The sequence below is a fragment of the Augochlora pura genome, chromosome 7 (assembly GCF_028453695.1).
Source record: "Augochlora pura isolate Apur16 chromosome 7, APUR_v2.2.1, whole genome shotgun sequence".
In the NCBI taxonomy this organism is placed as follows: domain Eukaryota; kingdom Metazoa; phylum Arthropoda; class Insecta; order Hymenoptera; family Halictidae; genus Augochlora; species Augochlora pura.
The window spans coordinates 18,706,188-18,730,071 of NC_135778.1; the positions used below are offsets into that span (position 1 = coordinate 18,706,188).

A 23,884-nucleotide genomic window follows, 5' to 3' on the forward strand; every position below is an offset into this window, starting at 1 on the left:
ATTGTGCAAAATGGGAAAAAAGGGGTGGGAGTTGAAGACGATAGGACTCTGGAAGACGATTCGGGTTGCGGTGCACAGCGGGAGGCAAAGTTAATGTTGCGCGGAGGGCGGGGAAAAAAACATAGTTTCTAGAGTTGAAATCACGCGTTCGGATAAAGCGAGTTTAAGCGTGAGGGAGAGAGCGTGCAGTGATGAGGAGATTCGATGTATGAGCGTGCGAGTACGATTAATTTTCAAATGTCGAAATGAAAAATACAAAAAAAAGAAAACATAAGAAAGAAATGGTTATAAAGAGATTTTTAGAACGCATTTTGTGAAAAAATGAAATTTCGTTTAGTTCTTGTAGACGGTCGCTTGTATGAAAGGATCATCCACTCACAATTCATCTTTCGTCGTCGCGACGAAGTAAAAACAAAAAAAAAAGAGGAAATTTAAAAGAAAAAATACAGTGTGATTATATGATACGAGGAAAAATTGTGACAGATAAAAGCAGATATAAGAAAAAGGAAGAAAAATGTTGTGAAAACGAAAAAAAAAAGATCCGTATGACAGTTTGTGCCACTCTATGTCGTGTACATAAGAACCGGTGTGCTAGGGAGAATGTCTGCGCGTATGTGTGTACGTTGTATGTATGAAACAGAGCATGATAGAGGAAAAGAGAAAGATTTACATACAAATATGTTATGTGTATATGTATATATATATATATATATATATATATATATATTTATATACATATATGTATATATATATATATTTATATACATATATGTATATATCTATATATATGCATACATGCATACATATATATGGATATGTGTATATATATGTGTATGTATGTATGTATGTATGTAATTCGTGTATATGCATATACATACATATATATATATATATATATATATTTATATATATATATATTTATATATATATATATACATATATACGTACACATTTATATACATACATATGGAAATATTGAGATATATTTGTAAATTCTGTTATCTGAATGCATTATAAATATTTTAACCTCCTGTAATGAAATATTTAATAAAAAACGTTACCAACCAAATCGTTTGACAGTTTTGAGGATAAATTTTCGGATATGCGCATCTTACTAAATCTAGGTTTAGCAAATTAGACAATAACAACTTCCGATTACTTACCTTTTACTTTTTCTAACAGCTTAAAAATACATCTAACAGCTTAATGAAAAAATACGTGACCCTTTAGAAATATGCGAATTCGAAGTTATGTTACTGGAGAATATTGATACGTAATATTTGATTTCTTTAAAAACAAATTGTGGAATGTTTTATCCGAAATTTTGATTTGTAGAAAGAATACACTGTAGCATGAAATTAACAAAAAGAAAAACAATCCAAAATATGAAATACTTGAACTTCATTTCCAATGGAGCTATAGGTCCAGGCTGTGGTCCGAATTATTATTAACTGTTATTAATTATTATGTATTATTATTAAATTTGCATGTAATATTTACTACATATAAGGAAAGGAATATTTTCGTGGATATTTTCGAAATAACATAGATGGGCAATAACTTTTTATACAACAATTTAATGTTGTAGATAACTATCTTTCGCTACATCAATGCAAATAATGTAAATTTATAAATTTTGCGACCAAAAAGAGGAAAGGATGTATAAAAGTGTGGTGACAAATTGTTTATAGGAACTCGTGATAAATTTGATTAATAAAACGAATTTGCAGTTTTATTTTTAGTAAAATAATTTCGTACAATCAAATTTGCCGTAAATTTATAAATTCTATTGTACAATGCAAATACTTTTACAACTGCAACTGATATACTATAAAACTGTTTTCACTCGTATTTACGCAATTGGTAGAGCGCTATCTAATTATTAATCGTGACTTTTTAATATATCGAATGTTACAATTATTAAATCTCGCTAACAAGTATTACTGAATAGAGTATTGTGAGTACAATCGATCCACAAGACTCGTTATGTAACAGTGAGCATGTATGGTGCATAGTAAGCAATACAGATACCGCATTATGGTTTCATATGGAATACATTCTTCCTGTCACGGTCAAAACGAATTCTTACCAGTTAAAAACAATGCAAACTATCCTTTTTCACTTTGTCTTGAAATTCGCCGGTACAACAACAATTTTACAAAATGGTACAAATGGTTTCAATTCAAACAATTACGCGACATTAAATTTATTATTAAGGAAACGCGGATTTTATTTGACTACATTAAATATATATTATATTTTATATTTGAATAATATGTGACGGCCTTGCAATAAACATGATTTGTTTCAGCCATAATGGCATCTAATGGCTACGCATTTGCCTTATCGATATTCGTACGGATGTGGTATGGTATTCAAGGAAATTCCTGAAGTTATATTTACATGAATTACAAGTAACTACTTGTAATGTTGTGTTCGAAAGTAACACTAATAGAACGGCTGAAATGCACAGGTAACGAATTCATTATTATTTTGTCGTTCTTTTTCCGTAGATGGTACGGACTGAAAGAAAAAAAACTGTAAAACCTGATTCCGACAAATGATATTATGATCGTGCTTTTTTTCACCAACAGTTTATTATTCGATTGCGGTAGAAAATGTAACACAAATTGTTACAATTAAAGTGGAACAATCGAGATGAGTGCATACTCCCTACTGTATCTGTTCATTAAACGTTTGGAAATTATTACCATTGAAAACTCGACGAGAAACTGTTACAAATGACATGTGCTCCCTTATTTTCGACTGCGGATTTTATGCATCTATAACAAAAATTAGTATGTGCGATTTAAATTAATTTTTCAACGTATTAAAGTTTTCAAAGATAAAAATCCACGAGTGACTCTTATTTCTTTTACAACATTTCTATTTTGTATAAAACTCCGCAGTCTATGTATTACCTTTCACCATGACTATTGTAATGCCTCGACATAGATTAGTTGGAACCGTGGATTCTCCGGGATCTGGTAAGATCGCTCGAAAACAATGAATTTACAGATAGAGTACAGTCGCATGCAACCGATCGGAACCACCATTGCGGCAAGTTCGATCAAGCCGTACGGCGAAATGAAAAAAAATGTTAGCGCGGTCAGTCGAAGCGCGTATCACAATACGATAACGGGGCGAACGATCGCGCTAGAACGTGAAGAAGGAAGCTGCCTGTAAGCCTCTCCCACTGTTCAGTCATTCTGTCTCGGGATTCCGTGGCCGTCGGACGCGTTTTCAAATCCCCTGGCCTCTATCTTTTTGTCGCTGATCTGTCTGTCCTCCATTCATATTCCTTTTTCACAGAGCGGCGACTACTCGTCCGCCGTGCTCTTGTTTCGCATCTCTGCCAGCTCGTGGGGAGACACCGCGGAGGGTTCACCGTGGCACGCGACTATCACCCGAAGCGTATTCAAAGGGTTGCGAGAGGGAAATAGGTGGGTGTCGTTCGGAAGGGGATCGTTTTCTTCCGCATCTGCCGTGCGCGGTTCGAATAAACTTCGCCGCGAGGAGGCGCCTTTCATGCGGCGGGGTCGATCGAATCCGCGAGAGAACGAAGAAGAAGATAAGAATAGGAGAGAGAGAGAGAGAGAGAGAGAGAGAGAGAGAGAGAGAGAGAGAGGGAGAGAAAGAGAGAGAGAGAGAGAGAGAGAGAGAGAAAGTGAGAGAGAGAGGGTCGTCGCCGGTACTGCCACCTGGTCGTGATAAACGGGGGCCAACCAGTGAGGGGTGTGTATTGACGCGACTGCGCGATTCCGTTGACGCGGTAGGGTAGAAAAGGGTAGCGATTCCAGAGCGGAGACCGAGCGCCGCTGGAGCGACAGAGAGAAGGAGAATAGAGGAGCACCGAGAGAAGGAGGGGCGGCCTGAAAAGCTCGGGCCAGGCTGGTTTCGATCGCTCAATATTCATCCCTTTGGCCGGACGAGTGCGCCCGAGAACAGCGGCTCCAGACGAGGGCACGAATCACAAACCTTCCTTCCTTCTTTTGCGTCCTCGGCCGTGCCACTGTTCCTTCAGGAGACGGACAAGACTAACGGGAGGAACCGGAGGAACCTGAGAAAAGGGACTCGGCACGTCGGACGTTTGCGGTGTTAACGCGAGAGAGCTTGCGACCGACGCTCTCTAACTCGTATATCGAAGCTTGAGTTTCAACGATCGGAATGGAGGACAAGAAAGTCGAGCAGTATTACAGTCCGCCGCCGAAGCTTGGCAAATGGGAGGGTTTTAAGATCTTTTTATGGAATTCCGAGACGGGACAGTTCCTCGGGCGCACGGGAGCCAGCTGGGGTAAGTTTTTCGTTCTTCCTTTCCTCATATCGACAGATATTAGACCTAGTGAAATCCAATTGCTTAGTTAGCAACCCTCGTCTTTATATTATCTCGGTACCTTCACATAAATCTTCTCGCTAATCAGTTCCACCTTAAATTCGCGAACAGTTTCGCGTACCGATGCAAGCTGGCGAGGGAATTTATGAAAATCACCGAAAGGCTGCAAACGGGGTGGCTATGTGCTTCGTGACATCGGGATTCATTGACATTTAATCGGTATTCCGTGTCGTTAACAGTGTCGCAACGTACGCGCGCAATGCAGCTCGATGCCATATACATGTAAAGATCTTCCTGCTGCATTCTAATACACGAAAGCGTTCTGGTTAAATCGATTCCTCATTTCTAACGTCAATACCATGGCACGGAGTCGAGGCCTCGCTTCTGCCTTCGTTGCAATAAATCTCGATCCGTGAAATCACTTCTTGCGAAGACGTATTTTATCTCATAGGTTCTCTCAATTTTTTCCTTGTCGTTCAACTATTCTTTCTTGGTCGAGTAGCAGGCGGTTCGATCGAGTGGAAAAGGATACGACGAGCCTTATCTGAAGTTACGCATATCCTGTTTCGATACCGTTCCGTTCCGCTGTTAACACTTTTTTCCCTTCGGAAATATAATGACGGGGGGGGCGGTAACTTTCGAGATTTCCATTTTTATCTGCCCTATTTTTATCTGTTGTGATGCGAGACTGCGAGAGGAGTTGGCGAAATTCTCTGGTCTTTCTTTTCAAATCGTAGCTTTTGCTTTCCGTTTGCTCGGGAATCGCCGAGGACGTCGAATGTTCGGTAACGCAATTGTTTAACGCCGAAAAGAGTATCAGAGTAAGCCGTAAAGCCGTATCAGAATATCGAACGAAGGACTCGGCGAAAAAGCGGAACGAGTTGGAATAATTTGTTCGTTATTCGGAACATTTTAGCAATTAATGTGGACATTTTCAAACAAATTATCTGCACTGTTCTCCGTTACGTAACGACCGATGAAGATCTATTGTTGCGGTACATTTTATGAAATCAATTGTAGCCTGCACGATAAATAGGGTTACACAATACCGTTATGTTATCCGTTGACGTACGATCGATCAACGATTCCGGAGCTTTCTTATCAGAGGGTGTAATTGGGACGTACCGAGATTTTAGCAATTCTCGCTGAAATCTGCAAGGGTGTACGAGTTCCAAACTCGGAAATTATTTGACTTTTCGACTAATCGTGAATTTCTGAAATTTTTCGATGTTGCTATTTTGCGAGTTTATAAATTAGCTTAGTTACAGATTTTCCTCTGAAAAATTAACACCCTACACACACTTGTGTATTTTTAATATTTCCTTGCAAATTGCTCTAATTTTTCCGTAGACACAAGCACGATCTGTAATAAAATTGTTGCACAGATCACTGGATCTTTCCTTTTATTTTCACAATTCGATAATCGTAGTATCCAAGGCGTTAGCGATTATCGTTCGAATATGTTTGAATAAAGCGAACGATTCATTGCATTTGCTCTGCAACTGATCGCTAATAAAAACGAGAAGCGCCGGTTTCGAGAATCTTTCCGTAAACACATTGACATTTACGAGCATCGGGAAGCGACTAGGAACGACGTCAAAGGAGTGCATTCGATCTCGAGTTATCGCGTTAGCACGCTTAAAACAGCTTACGCGTTCGCCCGTGCAAGCTGCATTCCTTATACACGTTCCGGTGTTTTTTCCCCTCCTCTCGAAAGGTTGATCGATTTTCACCAAAATCAATAGAATGGTCATGCCATTCCACTGAAATAGCCTGTTCTGATTTCGAACCGTTTGCGATTTGATTTCCCGTCGAACTTCATTATCGTTCGCACGAAGCTGCTTAACCGAGTAACGCATATCTTTGGACGGCTGTTCGAAATTTCGCAGCATCCAACTAGCGTGACCGGGCAGCCATTTTTGTTCTTAAAAATGTAACACGCTTGCCTTCCGAATCGCTCGCGATTTGTTATTACTATTGATTATTAGCTATTAAACGTTATATTACTAATTCTCGTGTTTCATTAGTCCCAAAGAGGAACATAAATCATGAACGAGATTCTTTAAGGTTCCCTACTGAAATATTCACCCGTGGTCTATTTATAAATGTATTGATCTAAAACAAGTTGGTTTATCAGATATAATAAGAAAGAATTCTTGGTTTTCGAAGGGAATAATAATAACCGCATACCTTTGTTGTTCAGGAAGGATGAACAGTTCGAGCCAGAACAAAAAATGTTGCTAACGCGCGACTCGTGCTACTGGTGAAAGCATTTCCTCGCGACAAGTAGTCGCAGTCGAAATAAGGGAGACTTCGATACACCGTTTTCTGCCGAACGAGCCATCGTCGATGCGATAACGTCTTCAAATGCTTCGTCCGATCGACGAATTTGATTTTACTTCCATCGAAATGCGATACATTGCCGCGGTTGCTATAGAAACGTAACATTTTCACGGTTTTTTCGAGATATCGATCCTCGGCACGCGAAACGCGACGGCGCCACAAACTTAGAAGCCAACCGCGGTTCTTTCGTGAAGTAGGTCGTTGATATTGTTGCGTCTATACTCGATTCTTTGTGCCAGGAAATGACGCTCTTTGTGACACACGTCGTCTCCGTTTTCAGCTTGAAAACCAACAGATTGTCTGGTTGAACAAAATTTCCTTCTGAAATTGTTTCGCCGTTGTCAAATCGAATCACGACGAAACTTTCAACCGGAGACTCTGTTTTAGGGTCATCGAAGTTATGTAGCGTTGTCGTGCGTAACAATTGATTCTAAAATTAGAATTACTTGTAACCAATATCGTGACGGCAAATGTTAGAATAGTAATAAAGTTACGAAACAGGAAGCGCTTAAATAGTTACGTAAGTTTTTCGATAGTAGAAGATGTTTTATATACGAAATTCAATTTGATTTTTACATTTTGAAGATTTATTAATAAAGCTTTTTAATATTGTCGCATTTAATTATAGGAAAAGAATAGAAGGTTATTAACTAGGTTGTTTAACTTTTCTCGCATTGTCAAGTACTGTAAATGATCAAATTTCTACACTAATTGATTTTCACGAGGTTAAAATTTTAAATTAATAAATATTTAATATTTTAAAACGACACGTTTGAAAATAATCTTTATCAAATTTACTAATATTTAAAAAATTGTTAAGAGCTATTATCTGTTATATAAGTCATAAAATTCAATTTTATAATGTATAAAATGCTCCAGGTTATATAAAATGGAAACAGTGTGATTCTGAAGAAATATTTTGGATTTCCAGTTAAAATGGCTCCGACTGCAAAGGGTTAATACACAAATCTGTGTCGAAAGTCGTGAAATACAATTTTCGAATTCATTTTTATTAACAATATCTTCAAAATATAGAAAAGTTTTCGTTTAATTGCATCCTACACTTTTAATTTTCCTTAAATCGGTGAAGTTCGTTATTTATAAATAAAGTCTAAGTATAATATAAAAATCTAAATAAGTCCACTGTGCGACTAAGATTTCTCGGAAAGAAAATCGAGGGGTTCAAAATGGATAGAAAAATTCGTCTGAGAAAATGGTTTAACTAGCAGGAAATCGGAAGAAATCTGATATTCTACAAATCCTTCTGGAACGAGGGTAAGACTTTCGCAGGGTTGGTTGGTTCAGACGAAGAGAAACGTAATCCAACGGCGTGGATATTTGTCTAATGTAGCGAGCCTCACACACAGGGATCAATAACCTACTCTGCTTTTCTTGTAGTAGCAGCGGGTCGTAGCGTCAACATACTCCCCACATACTTCACCGTCGTTTCATTTTTTCTTCTTGTAGCCTTTTTATAGAAATATTACAAAATTCGATATTAAAAATGTTTCCATAAAAAATTTGTTTTTGCTTTTTCATTCATTTGATTGATTTCAAGTCACACGTAAACGAGTAATGCCAATAATAAGAAACTAAATAATAATTATTTTCACGCGGCCGTTGAATAATTTATTTGTATCTTTGAATGTTATGGCACTTTGAAAAGATCGGAAATAAGAGCACGACAAATACATTGTGCGATTTAAAACGTTCATTGAAATTCAACGAAGCTAACGGATATAACCTTCATCAATTGTACACATCGCAATGCGCAAGGATATTAATCCTTTCTGTCATGCATTTTAATTATTTTTCTTCTAAACGCTAAAACTATCATACGGCGGATGCCCTGCATTATTATTTAACAATTACTAAAAATTGCTGACAAGCACTTGAATTGGTTTAACCCTTTGCACTACAGAGTGAGACTCGTGGTAAAGATTTTGTACAAAATCAACTGAATATGAATATTATTTCTGCATCGAAATGAAAATAAATTCTGCTCTTATCAAAGTATAGAAACAATGGAAAATAAGGAAACAAAAATTGTCCTATGGTGAAAATTATTAAGTACAAGTGTTAATCGTCACAGCACGAAAGGGACGACAGTGCAACGGGTTAACAAGAAAACTTCTTGCAGCATGTGCTCGTGGCGCATCATCATCAACGATTCTTATAATATACGCGTGGCTACGCTTACTCAATACCAATTCAGGCCAATTAGACCTTGAATCATAATTGCTACCATGTCTAGACTTTCGTTGCAACGCCTGTCCGCGGTGGAATTATTGCCACGATACCATTCTTTTAACAGCAACCGGTTAACCCTTTGCGCTCGGAGCCATTTCAACTGAAATCGAAAATATTTTTACAAATTATAGCGTTCCCATTTTACATAACCTGGAACTGATATTTTTATTAAATCGTCACATTATGGAATTGAATTTTGCGACTTGTGCAACAGTTAATAGGCTCTTAACAATTTTTTGGATAATCTTGTATAATAATATGGATAATCTTGCCATTCAGTGGCGCCTTAGAGTCGCCGCTCGACCGCAAAGGGTTAAACCATATCCGAGCGCTCACTTATTGTTTGCAAGAGTGTCAGATTTTTTTATTATTCCACGTATTACCTGCTTCACACTAGAATTATCGTATGAGTAAAAAAGAGGTTTTCTTTTACAATTACAACGATTTTATAAAAACGTTTCTACCATTAAATAAAGTTCTTCATTGAAACTTGCATTATTACGCAAATCGTACTATATTTAAATCAATCGAATCTTATTATTTTTATGAAACGGTATACATTAATCATGTTTAAGGATCGATAGGTTTTGCCTTAAAACAATAGCGGAACTATTATTTGAATCTGAAATTCTATTCCGCCTTGCACACTGACTGTCCATAAATTATGAATGAAAAGTTGTGTGACCTCGTTTTAAAAATTTCTTAATTAAATCCCACGTGTATAAATGCATTTCAATACAATTCTGAGTATAAATGTTGTTCTTTAATAATCCAATTCTTGGTAATTGATTTTAATTTTGACATAGTGTAATATATGTTACTAATATACATATTTTATACTTTCTATTCTTTTTCTATGTATGTTTCGTTTTTTCCGAATATTACTAATACGTTTTGTCTTTTTTTGCAGGGAAAATTTTGTTATTCTACGTCATTTTCTATGCCGTACTTGTTGGTTTCTTCGCTGCTATGTTGACCGTTTTCTATCAAACGTTAGACCCGAATGAACCGAAATGGCAACTGGATAACTCTTTAATTGGAAGCAACCCTGGACTCGGTTTCAGGCCTATGCCTCCTGCCAGCAATGTCGAAAGCACTTTAGTTTGGTACAAAGCCAGCGACGAAGGTAACTTCCTGCACTGGACTAGGGAATTGGACAAGTTCCTCGAAGGTAATTCACATTATAGATATCTCGCATTATCTAATATCGCTGTGTTTAGATTAAATGTATTTAATTGTAAGATCTGATCAGGGACACGCTCTTTCTTTAGGATTTATGGTTTAGAATCGTGGAAACGTTAAAAAGCTGATACCCTTCAAATATATATAATATAATATATATATAATCTGAAACAACATTTACATTACTGAATTTCTTATACCCAACGAATTGCTAAAACTTTAAAATGTTTTAAATTTAAATCATTTGAGTTTAGAAATTTAATTTTAATAGGAGCAAATAATTATATATAATAGCAAATAATTAATAGGCATACAATCCAATAATCACGTATGTTTGTGAACTATGAAAATTTAATTAGCCATTTAATAATAAAAGATTAACATAACGATATTTGACAACTCTTAAGAAGAAAAAGTTTATTGTTTCATAATAGAACATAATTTGAAACTTTGTTAATAATTGAAAACATTTTGAAATCATTTTGCGTATCGAATAATTAATTAATTCACGTTAAATGGTAAGCTTAGAATAATATACTATATTTGTTTCTATATTTGTATTAGAATAATATACTATAAACAAAGACCCTGTAATGGGTTAATGTATTAACGAATTAACACGTAACAGTGACATAAATAGTTTGATTAGATAGTGTCAATTCGATATAACAATTAGCAAGTTGTTATCTTCTTTTAAACACTGGTGCGAAACAAGAAAGAAATCTAGGTCGTTCATATAAATGGTAATATTGTGTTATATGCGCAATAGCAGAAGCGATGTTTTCGATCATTTTTCAATTTAGTTATGCTAACATGGATGCATTATGTAATACTTTCAAAATATAATTTATAATATATAATGATAGAAGCAATGCAGAATACGGTAAATTAATCAGAAATTGTTCACCACTTTACCATCCAAACCTTTTGTTAATGTTAATGTAAAACCAGTTACTCCGTTTTATTACACAAAATTAGATAAATTAATAATTCCCATTTATTCGTTACGGTCTGGATGAATTTCTGTTTGAATTAGAGTATTCAAGTAATTAAATTAAATAAGTCATGAAGATGGGTTCTTTTTATTTGCATGGACTTTTAGTTATTCAAATAAATATATCGGAACACTAATATCAATCGATAGGCAAGAAAATCATCTTTGCTTGAACTAAGCAGTTACGTCAGGGAAGTTTTAAATCTGGTCAAGGTGACATCAATCTTAGGATCAGTCTTTTAAGATATCTTTTTGCTTGTAGTTGTCAATACTGAACAATCACTTGAATCTATACAAAACATTTAGGTGTAAATAATTATAGCAATGCACCACGAGAATTACATTCTCAACATCGTGAGATTTTGCAAGGTTGTTTATTTTTTTATGCATAAAATGTATTCGTACATGAGATGCATTTTCTAGCGCATCACGCGTCTTTGAGCGCGCACGCGCGCGCATATATCATACGCCATTTGAATGGCATAAAAAACGTGGTTATTTTATTTTTTCAATTATTGAAATGATGAAAGTACTTATTTAAATAAATATATTCACGTGAAAGGACGAACGCTGTCTTGTTACTTTAATGAGGCAGTACAAATTGATCATAGTGTTAGGTATTTTTAGTATTAAATTGATTACTCAATAATCGCAGCAATGTTACTATATTTGAAAATATTTAAATGATTAATTATAATATTACGGAAGGATCCAATTTGTATATCCAAAAATAATATCACGGACCTTTGTAAACGTTGAAAACGATGATAGTGGAATAAAAATATTTAACAATATTTATGGTATATTTGATTTTCAATTTTATACTGTGTATTAAATATTTTTTGTTATACGGAATTACAATATAATATTTTCAATTTACTTATGACACAGTGCGATCAATAATGCAAAAACATAAGTTTCTCTTACTTTAACATTGCTAATTCGTTTATAATATAAAAATGGATAATATCACTGCTATTTCTACTTCGTTTCCTTCAAACTATTCTTTCTGTGCTGATATAAACTTCTTCCAACAATTATAAAGCCACAGGAAACATTCGTGGAAGTTACATCGTCGAGGTTTTATGTCTTCCGATGTGCGAGCAACAAATATAAAGCCTAATGATGATTAATTAAGACAAAACATTTCTGAACAGTGTAATTGTGTTGGGTTATATAAGATATGTCTCGTGTCCACAAAAGTGAAATAATTGAATAAATGTAAATACCATATTTTTGAAAATAAAAATTAGAGCAGCTAAAAATTATTATATACCATATTTTTTAAAATAAAAATTAGAACAGCTAAAAATTATTACAGTGCTGAATAAGGAAACTATTTTAGTGAAAGCACGATTTAACTAAACTAATGTTATTGATTTTTGTGTAATGTAGGAATTCCGAGAATTTTTTAACTATTTTTTTTTTCAGCTGGTTCAAATAAATAATTTGAAATTCGAATACAAACTAAGGAATCTATTTCTGTTACTTACTTTGCATTTTATAGTAGCTGTAGTTTATACTCGTTCAAAAAATCATGTACAGTATATGGTTTTTGTAGTAAGATAATTTAATTAATTAATTTGTTTTAATTTAAAATAATATAACCGTTTGAAATAATAGATTACTGGAAATACATTACTAAAAGTATGTTTACTTTGTAAATCATTCAAATACTTGACTTCGATGAAGTAACAAATAATTTGCCATAACTTGCACTAAATTAATTATTTTAGAAGGGAAGCACTTTAGAAAGGTTTAGGTAAATCTACCTAGCTGGTGAAGATTTCAACGATGTTGTTGGAAATGGAGAATATTTGCGGCGTTAACCTTACACTTTAAACTTTAACCTTTAAAGCTTTGACTTTAAACGAGCCAACTGATACGCGACTATCTCAAATAACATGTAACCAAATAAGATAATATATTGAGAGGATAATAAGGATTATTTCTGAAAGAATTTCGTTGTATAATGCCTTAGTCGTATAATGAATTTAGTTATATAAAGTCTGTAACAAATCAATTATCTAAAGAATGAATTTCGGATTTCTTCAGACTACCACAAATCTCCGACCTTTACGAATGGCACTAAAAGGAGGATGTTCTGCGATTATTCGAAGCCGCCAGCGCCCGGCAGAGTTTGCGATGTAAACATGACATCGTGGGGACAGTGCACGAAGGAGAACAAATACGGCTATAATAAATCTGCTCCTTGCATTTTCTTGAAGCTTAACAAGGTACGTTTCTCCTTATCGAATTAATTTCTACCTCACCTATTTCTGTCACACATCTCATTTTATTTATCACGGATGCAAAATACTAAATAAAAACTTCTTCCTGTCCTATAAATACAGAAGGTGTATATTTATCCGTATTAAGTAATCAAATTATTTTGCCAATTTAAAAAATGGCGCAACTAAATTACTAAATTCGCGTATGTTGGCTAATGTATAAAAATCTATAATCTATAATAATCTATAATAATAGGATATATATTAAATAATTTACTAGTGAATTGAATATACCCAGGAAATTTAGATTTTACTATATACTTACAAAATGAATTCCAAATCTTGTCCAACACATTTATTTTTATTAGCACAAACTGTAATTTTCAGTTATAGTTTCTTCAACGATGAAAAGATTGTCTTCATTTTCGCGTTTTAAAGTTGATAGACTTTGCTGGTCGTAGAAGAATAATATTATTGTATTGTATAGAAAATATACGCCATTTCCTATACAATGTTATTGTTAACTGTTTTGATCTAACAATTTACCTTAGTTACAACGTTTTACTTGTAATTAACAGATTAAATCAATTATGCAAGACAGGTATTTCTCCTTTTGATAATTTCAATAAATTAATGCAACAACAGTCTTAAATTCATTTGATGTCTCACTGTTGTGTATGTTGGTTACCCATTTTTGTCATATAAATGCGTAAAACTCTCAATTTACTCATCATTGAAGAAGTTTGAAACTTGCTAATGATCATAACATACAAATTAACCCCTTGCTGTACTTTAACGAGTCAGACTCGCGATGAAGATTGTTAATGATAAATTGTTAGGTATGAATGTTCATCCGTTGCTTTAAGTAAGAATTAAATATTACTCTCCTATTAGCAATATTTAAATATTAGAGCAGATGTAAGAAAATAATAAATATAAAATTCCTGTTTCTTCGAAGAAATTAGTGCGATCAAAAAGATTCTAATCATAGTAATTGTAAGGAAAATGGTACGGCAAGGGGTTAAGCAGGAAGCCACAGTTGTTTTTATGTTTCTGGTCTTCAGATTTCTGTGAAAGACGGACATTAGTTTACGACGGTCTGTTGAAGAAAAAACACTTCATGACTTCGTTTGTTATTTTAGTATACAAGTATTAAAATCCGTATTTGCGAGTCTTTGGTTGATTTAAGTTTAATAACTTAACAAATTAATAGCTAAACAAGTAACTATTATTAAAGGTAAGGAGCTGCTCAGAAACAAGCATGATACACATTTTTTAACCCTTTGCACTCGAGCGGTGCCTCTGAAGCGCCAATGAAAATTGTCATATAATTAATAAAATAATGTTGAAATAATTAAAGACCTTTCTGTTAAAATAGTAACAGTTTCACGAGTCACAAGACTCAATTTCACATGCACAAATTATACTAAGTACTATACTACAGCTGGTCGAAATAGCAATCTTGGATCTAAGCTTAAAATGGGTTCGAGCACAAAGGGTTAATACTGGCCTTTATTTTGATCGACTAAAAAGTGAAAGACTAAGAAAAACAACCGAAAAAGATGGACGATCCATTTCTTTACTTGCAAATTAATTGTTTTCGTTTTGCTATACCAGCAATAATTGATATACCGGCGAAAATTAATTTAAACAATGACATACAAATCCATGTTGGAAGAATTAGAAGAAACTTGTAAAATTTACCATTGAACAAGCTTACAATTTAGTCTAACACTGAACATTAAAAAATCGAAAAATGAGACTTCCATCTGCTGAGGCTTATAAACATTGGACAAGACAGGATTGGCGAAAAGGTATTATTCTCGGAAGTACACGAATAAAAATGCAGCTTTAGATTAATAATACTATTTTCAAATAAGTTAAAACAAATAAATAGATTAACATCGATGCAATAAAAATAGTTGAAAATATCCTGAAAAGTGGCAAATTAGAAGATAAGACATTTTAAATAAGAAGGATAGTGTAAGAGTGGTAAGACTATGAACGCACAGCCATTGTTGTTGCATTCAATTCTAATCTTAAGTTGGACGATCGTCAAGAAGTTATCAGCGTGGTTGTTAATTTTAATTGCAGATTTTCGGCTGGCTGCCACAATATTATAACGACACGAAAAACCTGCCAGACACTATGCCATCCGATCTTCAGGAACACATCAAGCATGAGGAACTCGCGAACAGGTTGGACACCATTTGGATATCGTGCGCTGGCGAAAATCCAGCTGATGTTGAAAACATGGGAGCAATTCAATACTATCCACGCCGTGGCTTCCCTGGCTACTACTTCCCCTTCACAAACACCCCCGGATATCTCAGCCCTCTCGTAGCTGTTTTCTTCGAGAGACCTAAATGTGAGAAAACTCTTTTCTTATTACACATACAACGAACCTTCGCCATTCTTTTAATTCTTTCGACGAAATCGTTTTGCTTGGACAGAAAAATTCATTTTTACGTTAATCCATTTATTTTCTTAATTTTCCTAGGACCAGCAAAGTATAAGAATATTGACAAGGTAGAGTAGTGGCAGCCGTATTTATCTAATAAGCATATTAAGTTTTTTTTATTCAGAATGGTACTGTAACTGAACACACCATAATAACCGGCACCACTACCCTAATTGATACCGTACAACTTAACTTTTCAATTTCAATTTGATTAAGTAAACAATACTTTAACCCTTTGCATTCGAGCGGCGACTCTGAGGCGCCATAAAAAATTATTGTATCACGTTTCAAAATAATTTAAAAATTATAACATCATTTAACACGAAAATTCGTGTTAAACTATTTAGTCTGGTAATTGAAGTACTACTGACAATGGAAAAATTTATACATTAATTTATATATAATTTGTACATTAAACAGTAATTTATACATTAGTTTTATTATGTATTTTTTGTCTAGATCTGTTACATATATTTCACATTTTTCGATTTAAAGTATTTTTCATTAAATCTTATATTATAATTTTAGTATATTTTTTAAAAACACTTTTTCTTCGAAAATGTTATGTAAAATAATTGCGTAGCCGGAAGAGATAGAAATTATTATTTTGAAATTTGTGCCTATGCTTAATAATTCTTTGAGACATTCGGTAGACTTCTGAACTTTTACTTTGGTGGCTTCTTCACCCTTTTAACGTAGACGTTGGCCGATAAAAGGATGATATGTGTTGAACATTTTTACGGGTTCTATATTATTCTACAATAAAATTGCGTGTAACACGTTGATAATGTAACTCGTTAGTATAATTCTCATTTTCGACTATACATGGGGCAGATTCCCACCTTATTATTAGCCATTTATTTCAACTTTATTGACAACAAATACATTGCATTGAAACGTCTAACAAACATTTCTTAATCAGGATTTACATTAATTTGATAAAGTCATAGAATAGTTTTTATCAGCAATATACGCTCCTGTATTAATGATTAGAGGCTTATTGTTGAAGGAATTTACCGATAATCAGAGTAGTGAAAAGCTAAAGGTCGCTTGGGATGTAATGCAGTGTGACACATTTGTTCTAACGAACTAAAATATGGTGGGCGAGGGAAAGAAGAGGGAGAAGAAATCCGAGTACAAAATTTCAGCAACGGGTCCTAATTAGCTACCGAGATATTAGCCCTTACCTGACGCTATGCCTTTCACGAAAATAACTGACATATTGAGGTCATAGTAGACTCCAAATAGAAAGTGCGAAGAGATTAGATTAAGATGGCTTAATCTAATTCTAAATAAACTAGATTTTTTATTATAATTTTAGCTAATATACAGATCTTTTTTATTAAAAATCGATAATTTTATAGATCATATTCATATTTTTGCACTCAATTTATACAAGGATCTTATAAATAAAGTCAACCTTTTCTTACATCAAAATTTAACTTATATATTACAAATTCTTTATAAAATTTTATTCAATTTTTCTATTTAATATAAATTTTATTGCAAACAATGGTGACTACCGTTTACAACGAATATTTCCTCCTGTTGTTAATCATTTTAAACACCCAGAACTTCAACAGAACTAACCTATAAATAACCCAGAATTATGAGTTAACCGTTTGACTTAGTTTTTTTCGATTTAAAAGGAATGATTAAATTTGACGTGCAGGGTTACTTTATCTCAAGATTTTCAGTGATTACGTTGATTGTGACCTCCTACAAGGTACTTTTTGAGCTAAATAATTTTAATAGTTGTGTCACATCCTGCACGAATATTAAAACTAAAATATAAAAAATGTGATACAATCTCTTTCATCGCATTCTTTATATTATGGTTTTATTAGGTTAGTAAGAAAATAATGCCGGTTTTCAAACTATATCTTTAAATCGGCATATCGCAAATCGGAATAAGTTTTTTTTAATCAAAATAAGACCATTACAATCTACACATTTTTTGCGAATAAATTGACAGTTTGTTAATTCCAGTAGCGTAAAATTCTGTTGTTCTGGAATTGATAAATTCTTCGAACGAATATTACACGAACATGCTTGGTATCCATTACGGAGTCAATAACTTGAAGTGAGCACAAATTATTGGGAGTAAAAATTAGTTCGTTCCGTTCTTTTGTGGTGGAAAATGCATTTATTTCGAGAACAAAATGAATTAACAGATTAATCAAAGTATTGTCCATCGCTGTTCACTACTTTTCCCCACCTCTCAGGCAATTTTCGAATTCCATCTCAAAAAAATATCTCGTCTTTTGAGGCGATCCAAGTTACAAGTCAATTTTCGATTTCTGCGAAAGAAGTGAATCTGTGACCTGCTAAATCGTGCTGCATCTGCCGGAACAACCAGTAACCAGAAGGAGCAATGTCCAGCGAGTACGGCGGGTGCGGTAAAATATCCCACTTGAGTGTTTCCAAATAATTTTTCACAACTTTTGCGACATGAGTCCGAGCGGTATCATGGAGAAGAATGACTTTGTCATGTCTCCGATCGTACCCAATTGCCATACGGCACCCAATTGCCTTGCTTGTGAATCATTCCCACGGATTTCAATCGTACGGAAACTGCTTGTTGGGAAACTCCCAATGATGCTGCAAGCTCCTCTTGAGTTTCACTCGGATCTTCATCGAGTAATGCCTCTAATTGTTTGTCTTCAAATTTTTTTGGCTGCCCAGAGCGAGGCTTGTCTTCAACGCTAGAATCACCATTCTTAAAACGTCGAAACCATTCCCTACATGATTTATCAGTTGGAACATTGTCACCATAGACTTGACAAGCATTCGATGTGCTTCAGCTGCACTTTTCTTCCAATTAAAGCAGAAAACTAAAATCTCCCGCAAATGCTGCTTAGTTAATACAAAACTTGACATATTCAACAGAGTAAAAAACAGGTGTATTAAATGAAACTCAAAGCAATATAAACTGAATGTTATTGGCAGATATCTAATCTCTCAGAAACAATTGAAATCAGTTGTTACTACGAAACAGTCATAACAGTTAGAGCTATCTTTTGAAAACGGACCGAACTAATTTGTGCTCGTAATAACAGTACAAAGAAAAGCATACCTATCAGCATGCAGCACGACGTCTGCATTGTAAGATGACATTGGAAGGTAAACAGAAAAAAGTGAATTGTTATCCCAAAACATGCGTGAAAGTTCGAAAGTTCGAAAACCGACATTAATTTCTTACCAACCTAATAATATACGAGCACAGTGTGACATGAATAGCGCATTTACCACAACTATTGTAATTATTCAATTCTAACAGTGGAGTGCTAATTTGTTGGAAGATCGAGTGTTTGATATCGTGCTACAGCGGTTGTATCCATTTGTAGTCATGAAATAAACTATGCAAGACGACGCATGCGCAGGGAGTCTCGCCTTACGGTGTGGGGTAACTGCCCGGCGAACACCACAATTCTGAATAGCGTTGACGGCGGTAGATGTCTCACGCCGCTCTACCGTACCCTGTGCGGTCGCATCGCCTTGCGTAATAGTTGATTTTCACGATTCCACTGGGCATACAGTTACTTGTAATAATTCTCTAATTTCTCGATATGATTGCCCTTTTTCTGGGTGATATATTACAAGTTGTCGGATGTCAAATGAGGTATTTTTATTTTTCCTACCCATTTTCACAAATTCATATAAAAACAATGAAATATCTGAGGAAACTGATCCACAGAAATCAAGTGAGCTGTGACAAGCACTTGATGTTTACAAACAAGCAAACGAAGAGTCCATATATTGACCTTCTAAAGCGAATAAGAAGTAAGACGTATCCCGGTGTCTGAATATTATTTCGACATTAAAACGTGGCCTAATTCCGTTTATAATTCATTATGTATATAGTAATGAAAAATAAAATAAATGATTTTATATATTTGTAAACTAGGATATGTACTTGAAACTATAACAGATCAGAAAATTCGATAGAACTATTTCAAATAAATATGTCGAGCAATAATGACGCAAGTACCATGGTGTCCGAATATTAAATCGAGTAACTGTACTCTTGTTAGTGAATCGAATACGATTGCGAGACGAGATTCTTACGTGAAACGAAACCTTTCAGATGGTGTGCTGATCAACATCGAGTGCAAGGCCTGGGCGCAAAACATCGTCCACGACAGATTCGACAGGCGCGGCTCCGTACACTTCGAGCTAATGGTGGATTAAGCGCAACACTTGCCACCTTTTGCAAGACCACTACCAACTGCGTCCAAGAAATATGTAGGAGGGAAGGAGAATAAGACAAATTTCTTTTTTAATCAATCTCGCTGGCGGATCGTGACCACTCCTTCTTTCCTCCGGTTATCTCTGCCGACGATACCGCCCTAGCCGCGTTTCTTCTCGTCGTACTTACCGTAGATCCGTCAGGCGCTCATACCATATAATATTTCACCCATTCTCATCATTGAACTGATTCTCTCCATTGTGATCTTTAACTCGTCGTTAAATTCATCGTCGCGCTTCTTACTACCATTAAAAAAAAAGAAAAAACAAAGAAAAATCGTTGTTCGTGTTCATTTCTCTTTCACGAAGGTACACGCAACACACGACCAGACCACACACGTAACACACGCGTGTGCGCACACATGAAAAGCAGATACACTTACAATAATACATGGGTGCACATGATACACACACACGCGACACTAAAGATACAAGCAAGGATAGAGACAGACACACACGTATACACGCAGATAAGGAGTTCTCTTATCGATCGACGCTTCCACGGCAAATGGTTTCTCACAGAACGGTAGAACGGATCCGTGTAAAATTGGCTATACACAAGCTGTAGAACACCGAATATAACACATGTACGTCATACACGAGGGTACGTGTCGGGATGCACAAAAAGGAAAACACAGTTCAGCGGAAAAATTCTGCACAAAACGAGTGGCGGTATCTCTTCTTTCTATCGGGGGGTGAAGGGGAGTGGTCGTACTGTCAGGATCTAAGTATCGTTCGGGGTATCCCGTTGGAGCGCGTAAGAGTTAATCCTTACTGTTTTGCCCCTTTCACGAGTCTTACGCTTTTCGTGTACCGAGTATCGTTTCCGTCTATCGTTCGATTCTATTCCGTTCCGTTACGTTACGTTACGTTACGTTACATTACATTACGATACGATACGATACGTTGTTACACGATGCGATATGTTATGTACAATTACCGTTACGATACATCGCGTTCAGATTCTCCGAATTTCCGTCTCGTCGCAGACATTGGGGCGCGCATGCGACGTTCTGATTTTCCGTTTAACGTTCGTTTTCTCGAACTCGTTGGTACTCGCCTATAGCTGACGAGAACCGCTAACGTGTAGGGTACACCGAGGATAATTGATACTCTTAGTTCGTGCCACGTAGACGTATTAAACGAATGAAATGAAAAATAAAATTAGTGTCTTTACGCCCGTCGGTACGGTGCACCCGGCACGGTGGAACTTTTGATTTCGAATTCTACGAAGAAGCTCTCGGTCGCGGCTCTCGGCGAATCTGGATCGAAAGTTCCGCCGTTTCGGCTTGTGAGAGACGCGATCAACGCCCGAAGAATCGAAATTCAGACGTGTCTGCGAACGAGTGATTAAAGAGAGGACGGCAATTGTCGTCGAAACGAAAGAGAGGGGGACCTGCAATCTAGAATTGGTTTTGATACAATTCGGCAGATTCGGTGGATTCTTGCGGTGGAACTTTTGACTGGAAATCCCGTATATACTCTCCTTTGATTCGTTTTTGTAACAAGCTGCAGTCTTTGTTCGAGCCGTTGGAACGAGCGACGTGTCGGGATCGGTACGGTTTCTTCAATGAATGCGTAGGGAAAACTGGTTTCCGTTCATGGGAACCCGGTTCGTCTCGGATTTGAATTTGAAGTTCCGCCGGTGCGGGGATAGAGGTCTATCGTCGTTCAGCATTCCGGTGCGCGTAACTAATAAATGGTGGTAACCTAGAGAGAAGAAAAAACGAAAAATCACCAAAAATTGATTTACTTCGTTGTAGTTGCGGACAGTATTGTTAAACGTGAAATTCTAAATCGTATGTCCTACGAGCTGGTCAGCTTTCGAACGATCAAAATACGGACAACGTGTTTCTATTTCGAATCCGTGTTCTATCCTTGTTTTCTCGCAAACAAATTGCTCAACACTGCGAATGCGGCGAATTTTCGAATCGACGGATTTTATCGGGGTTCAGTGAAACCATTGATACGTATTGTTACCGCCACTAGCGAGCGCAGGGACAAAAGCTCGCGTTGCGTGCTTGAGAACACCAAATTAAATAGCAATTACAAAATAGTCGCGGGAATACCGGAAGTTTGGTTGGATTTCGATTTGTCGAGAAGCAGCGCGCAGACTGCACGGGAAAAGATTAATCAGCCTAGTGATAAAACATACGAGATACCGTATGGAATATGTATTTATGATTATATTGTACCGCATGATAATATCTAGTGCTAGTCCACGCAATCGTATAGTCGATAGGTTGTATCATACAGTCTGGAGATCAGAGAAATTCTATTCTATATTGTATCAGACAGTGTTTTTCTAATTGACAAAGTATAATTCTTTTCGAGGAATCAATCAAACTTCTTTCTCATCTAGTCGCATGAAATAAGTTCGTGTGAATCCATTTATCTTTGAATTTAACAAATGTCATGCTATCGTTGACACAAAGATTCGAAGAATCACCTGTTTCTTTCTTTCTTCACGACGACCATGCGATCGAAAACAGACGAAAAGGAACAGAAAAGAATAAAACGGTTTAGGTATAGAATATTCGCTCCCTGATCTCCCGTCTTTGTGGCTTGTATTTTAGAAAACAAAACTGGTTGTCCCGAGAGCTTGTTCGTTTTTCGAAAGACAGCGTTTACGCGGTGGTCGTCGCCCCTTTGCATATTCGAATCCTCGGCTCGTGGGTTTCTACTCGTTGGAGCACACCTCGAATAGGGGCAACGTTACGAATTCGATGATACTAACCAACCAACCAACCGAAATATCGAGGAATCTTCTCCTCCTTAATTGTTGTCCAGAATTACGCTTATACGTTTTCACTACCGAAAATCATACTGCCGAATATGTTCACTACCAAATATAATCTCTGTTACCTGTTACACACACATGTACATGATGTTTGTCCTTTGAATATTTTATTGGAAAATCTTTTAGTATCCGTTGCACTCTATATGTTGTGTTTACTTTCGTATATTGTACGCTATAAAATAGACATGGAAAATACAGCTGTGAGGCTCTATAGCAGATCGTCAATCTTCCTTTGGAATCGCTGTGATCGAAGCAATCGATCTCGATAGTACGGGCGACCAAAGAGAGGTCGAGTAGAGATTCGTCCGGTGAGAGCGTTACGAACGAAAGAGAAAAAATATGGTCGTTCCGCTTCCGGCTGACACACAGTTATGTGGACGAAACCGATAGTACAAAAGCTTCAAGATCGGCGAACGATCCAAACGGGCGGCGACTTCGAACTGTGAGCGCTGCCGGAAGAAATTAATAATAATTTCATTGCTATTTATTAATTGTTGTATCGAGCGATCGTTATTTATGATTTTCTTGGGTCCTCACCCGGAGCCACGTTGAAATAAGAGAAAAAAAAACTTAACATAGATTATTCGTCAATGATACTATTAACTTTTAAGAACCAAAAAAAAAAGAAATGTAAGAAAGGAACACGAAGAAGAAAATGAAAGAAGAGAATGGAGTGTGTCAAAAAAAGAAATGAAGAGACAGAAGAGGATGTTAATGACGATTTAAGATGGAATGCGGATGATAATGATGAAAATCACACGGCGGTATAGTGTTCTATTAAAAAGATTGTTACACGTGTATAGAGCACCGATCGAGACCGACCATGTAATATAATATTCGTCATTGTAAATGAGTTGTTTCCAAATAACATGTATCGTTGAAACGAGAGGAGATCATGGTTCGCGCGCGAGCGTCGTTGAAAGGAAGAGAGCGTCGATAGAGAGAGACAAGGAAGACAGTTTGTTGTCGAAAGGGGAAATAAATTAGTCATCGAATCAGACTCAGTGTTGTATAGGGTAACCATGCTTGAAGTTTCTTCGGT

At 35.9% G+C, this 23,884-nt stretch overlaps 2 protein-coding genes across 3 annotated transcripts in view; both read left to right on the plus strand.

The window, feature by feature from the left end:
• The window catches only part of LOC144472339 (uncharacterized), a 15,640-nt gene extending 12,565 nt beyond the window's left edge, over positions 1-3,075 (plus strand). For both annotated transcript variants that reach the window (XM_078185321.1, XM_078185322.1), the window contains 2 exons: positions 2,312-2,473; positions 2,595-3,075. The gene's annotated coding sequence lies outside the window, so the exon portion shown is untranslated. The remainder of the gene's footprint in view (positions 1-2,311; positions 2,474-2,594) is intronic.
• An 823-nt stretch (positions 3,076-3,898) lies between these two features.
• Positions 3,899-23,471, plus strand: LOC144472341 (sodium/potassium-transporting ATPase subunit beta-2). The gene is made up of 5 exons (XM_078185324.1): positions 3,899-4,294; positions 9,837-10,097; positions 13,158-13,339; positions 15,428-15,701; positions 19,882-23,471. Exons 1-5 carry the CDS (start codon positions 4,168-4,170, stop codon positions 19,983-19,985), a joined length of 948 nt encoding a protein of 315 aa, XP_078041450.1. The 5' UTR covers positions 3,899-4,167; the 3' UTR covers positions 19,986-23,471.
• Positions 23,472-23,884: the final 413 nt, after the last annotated feature.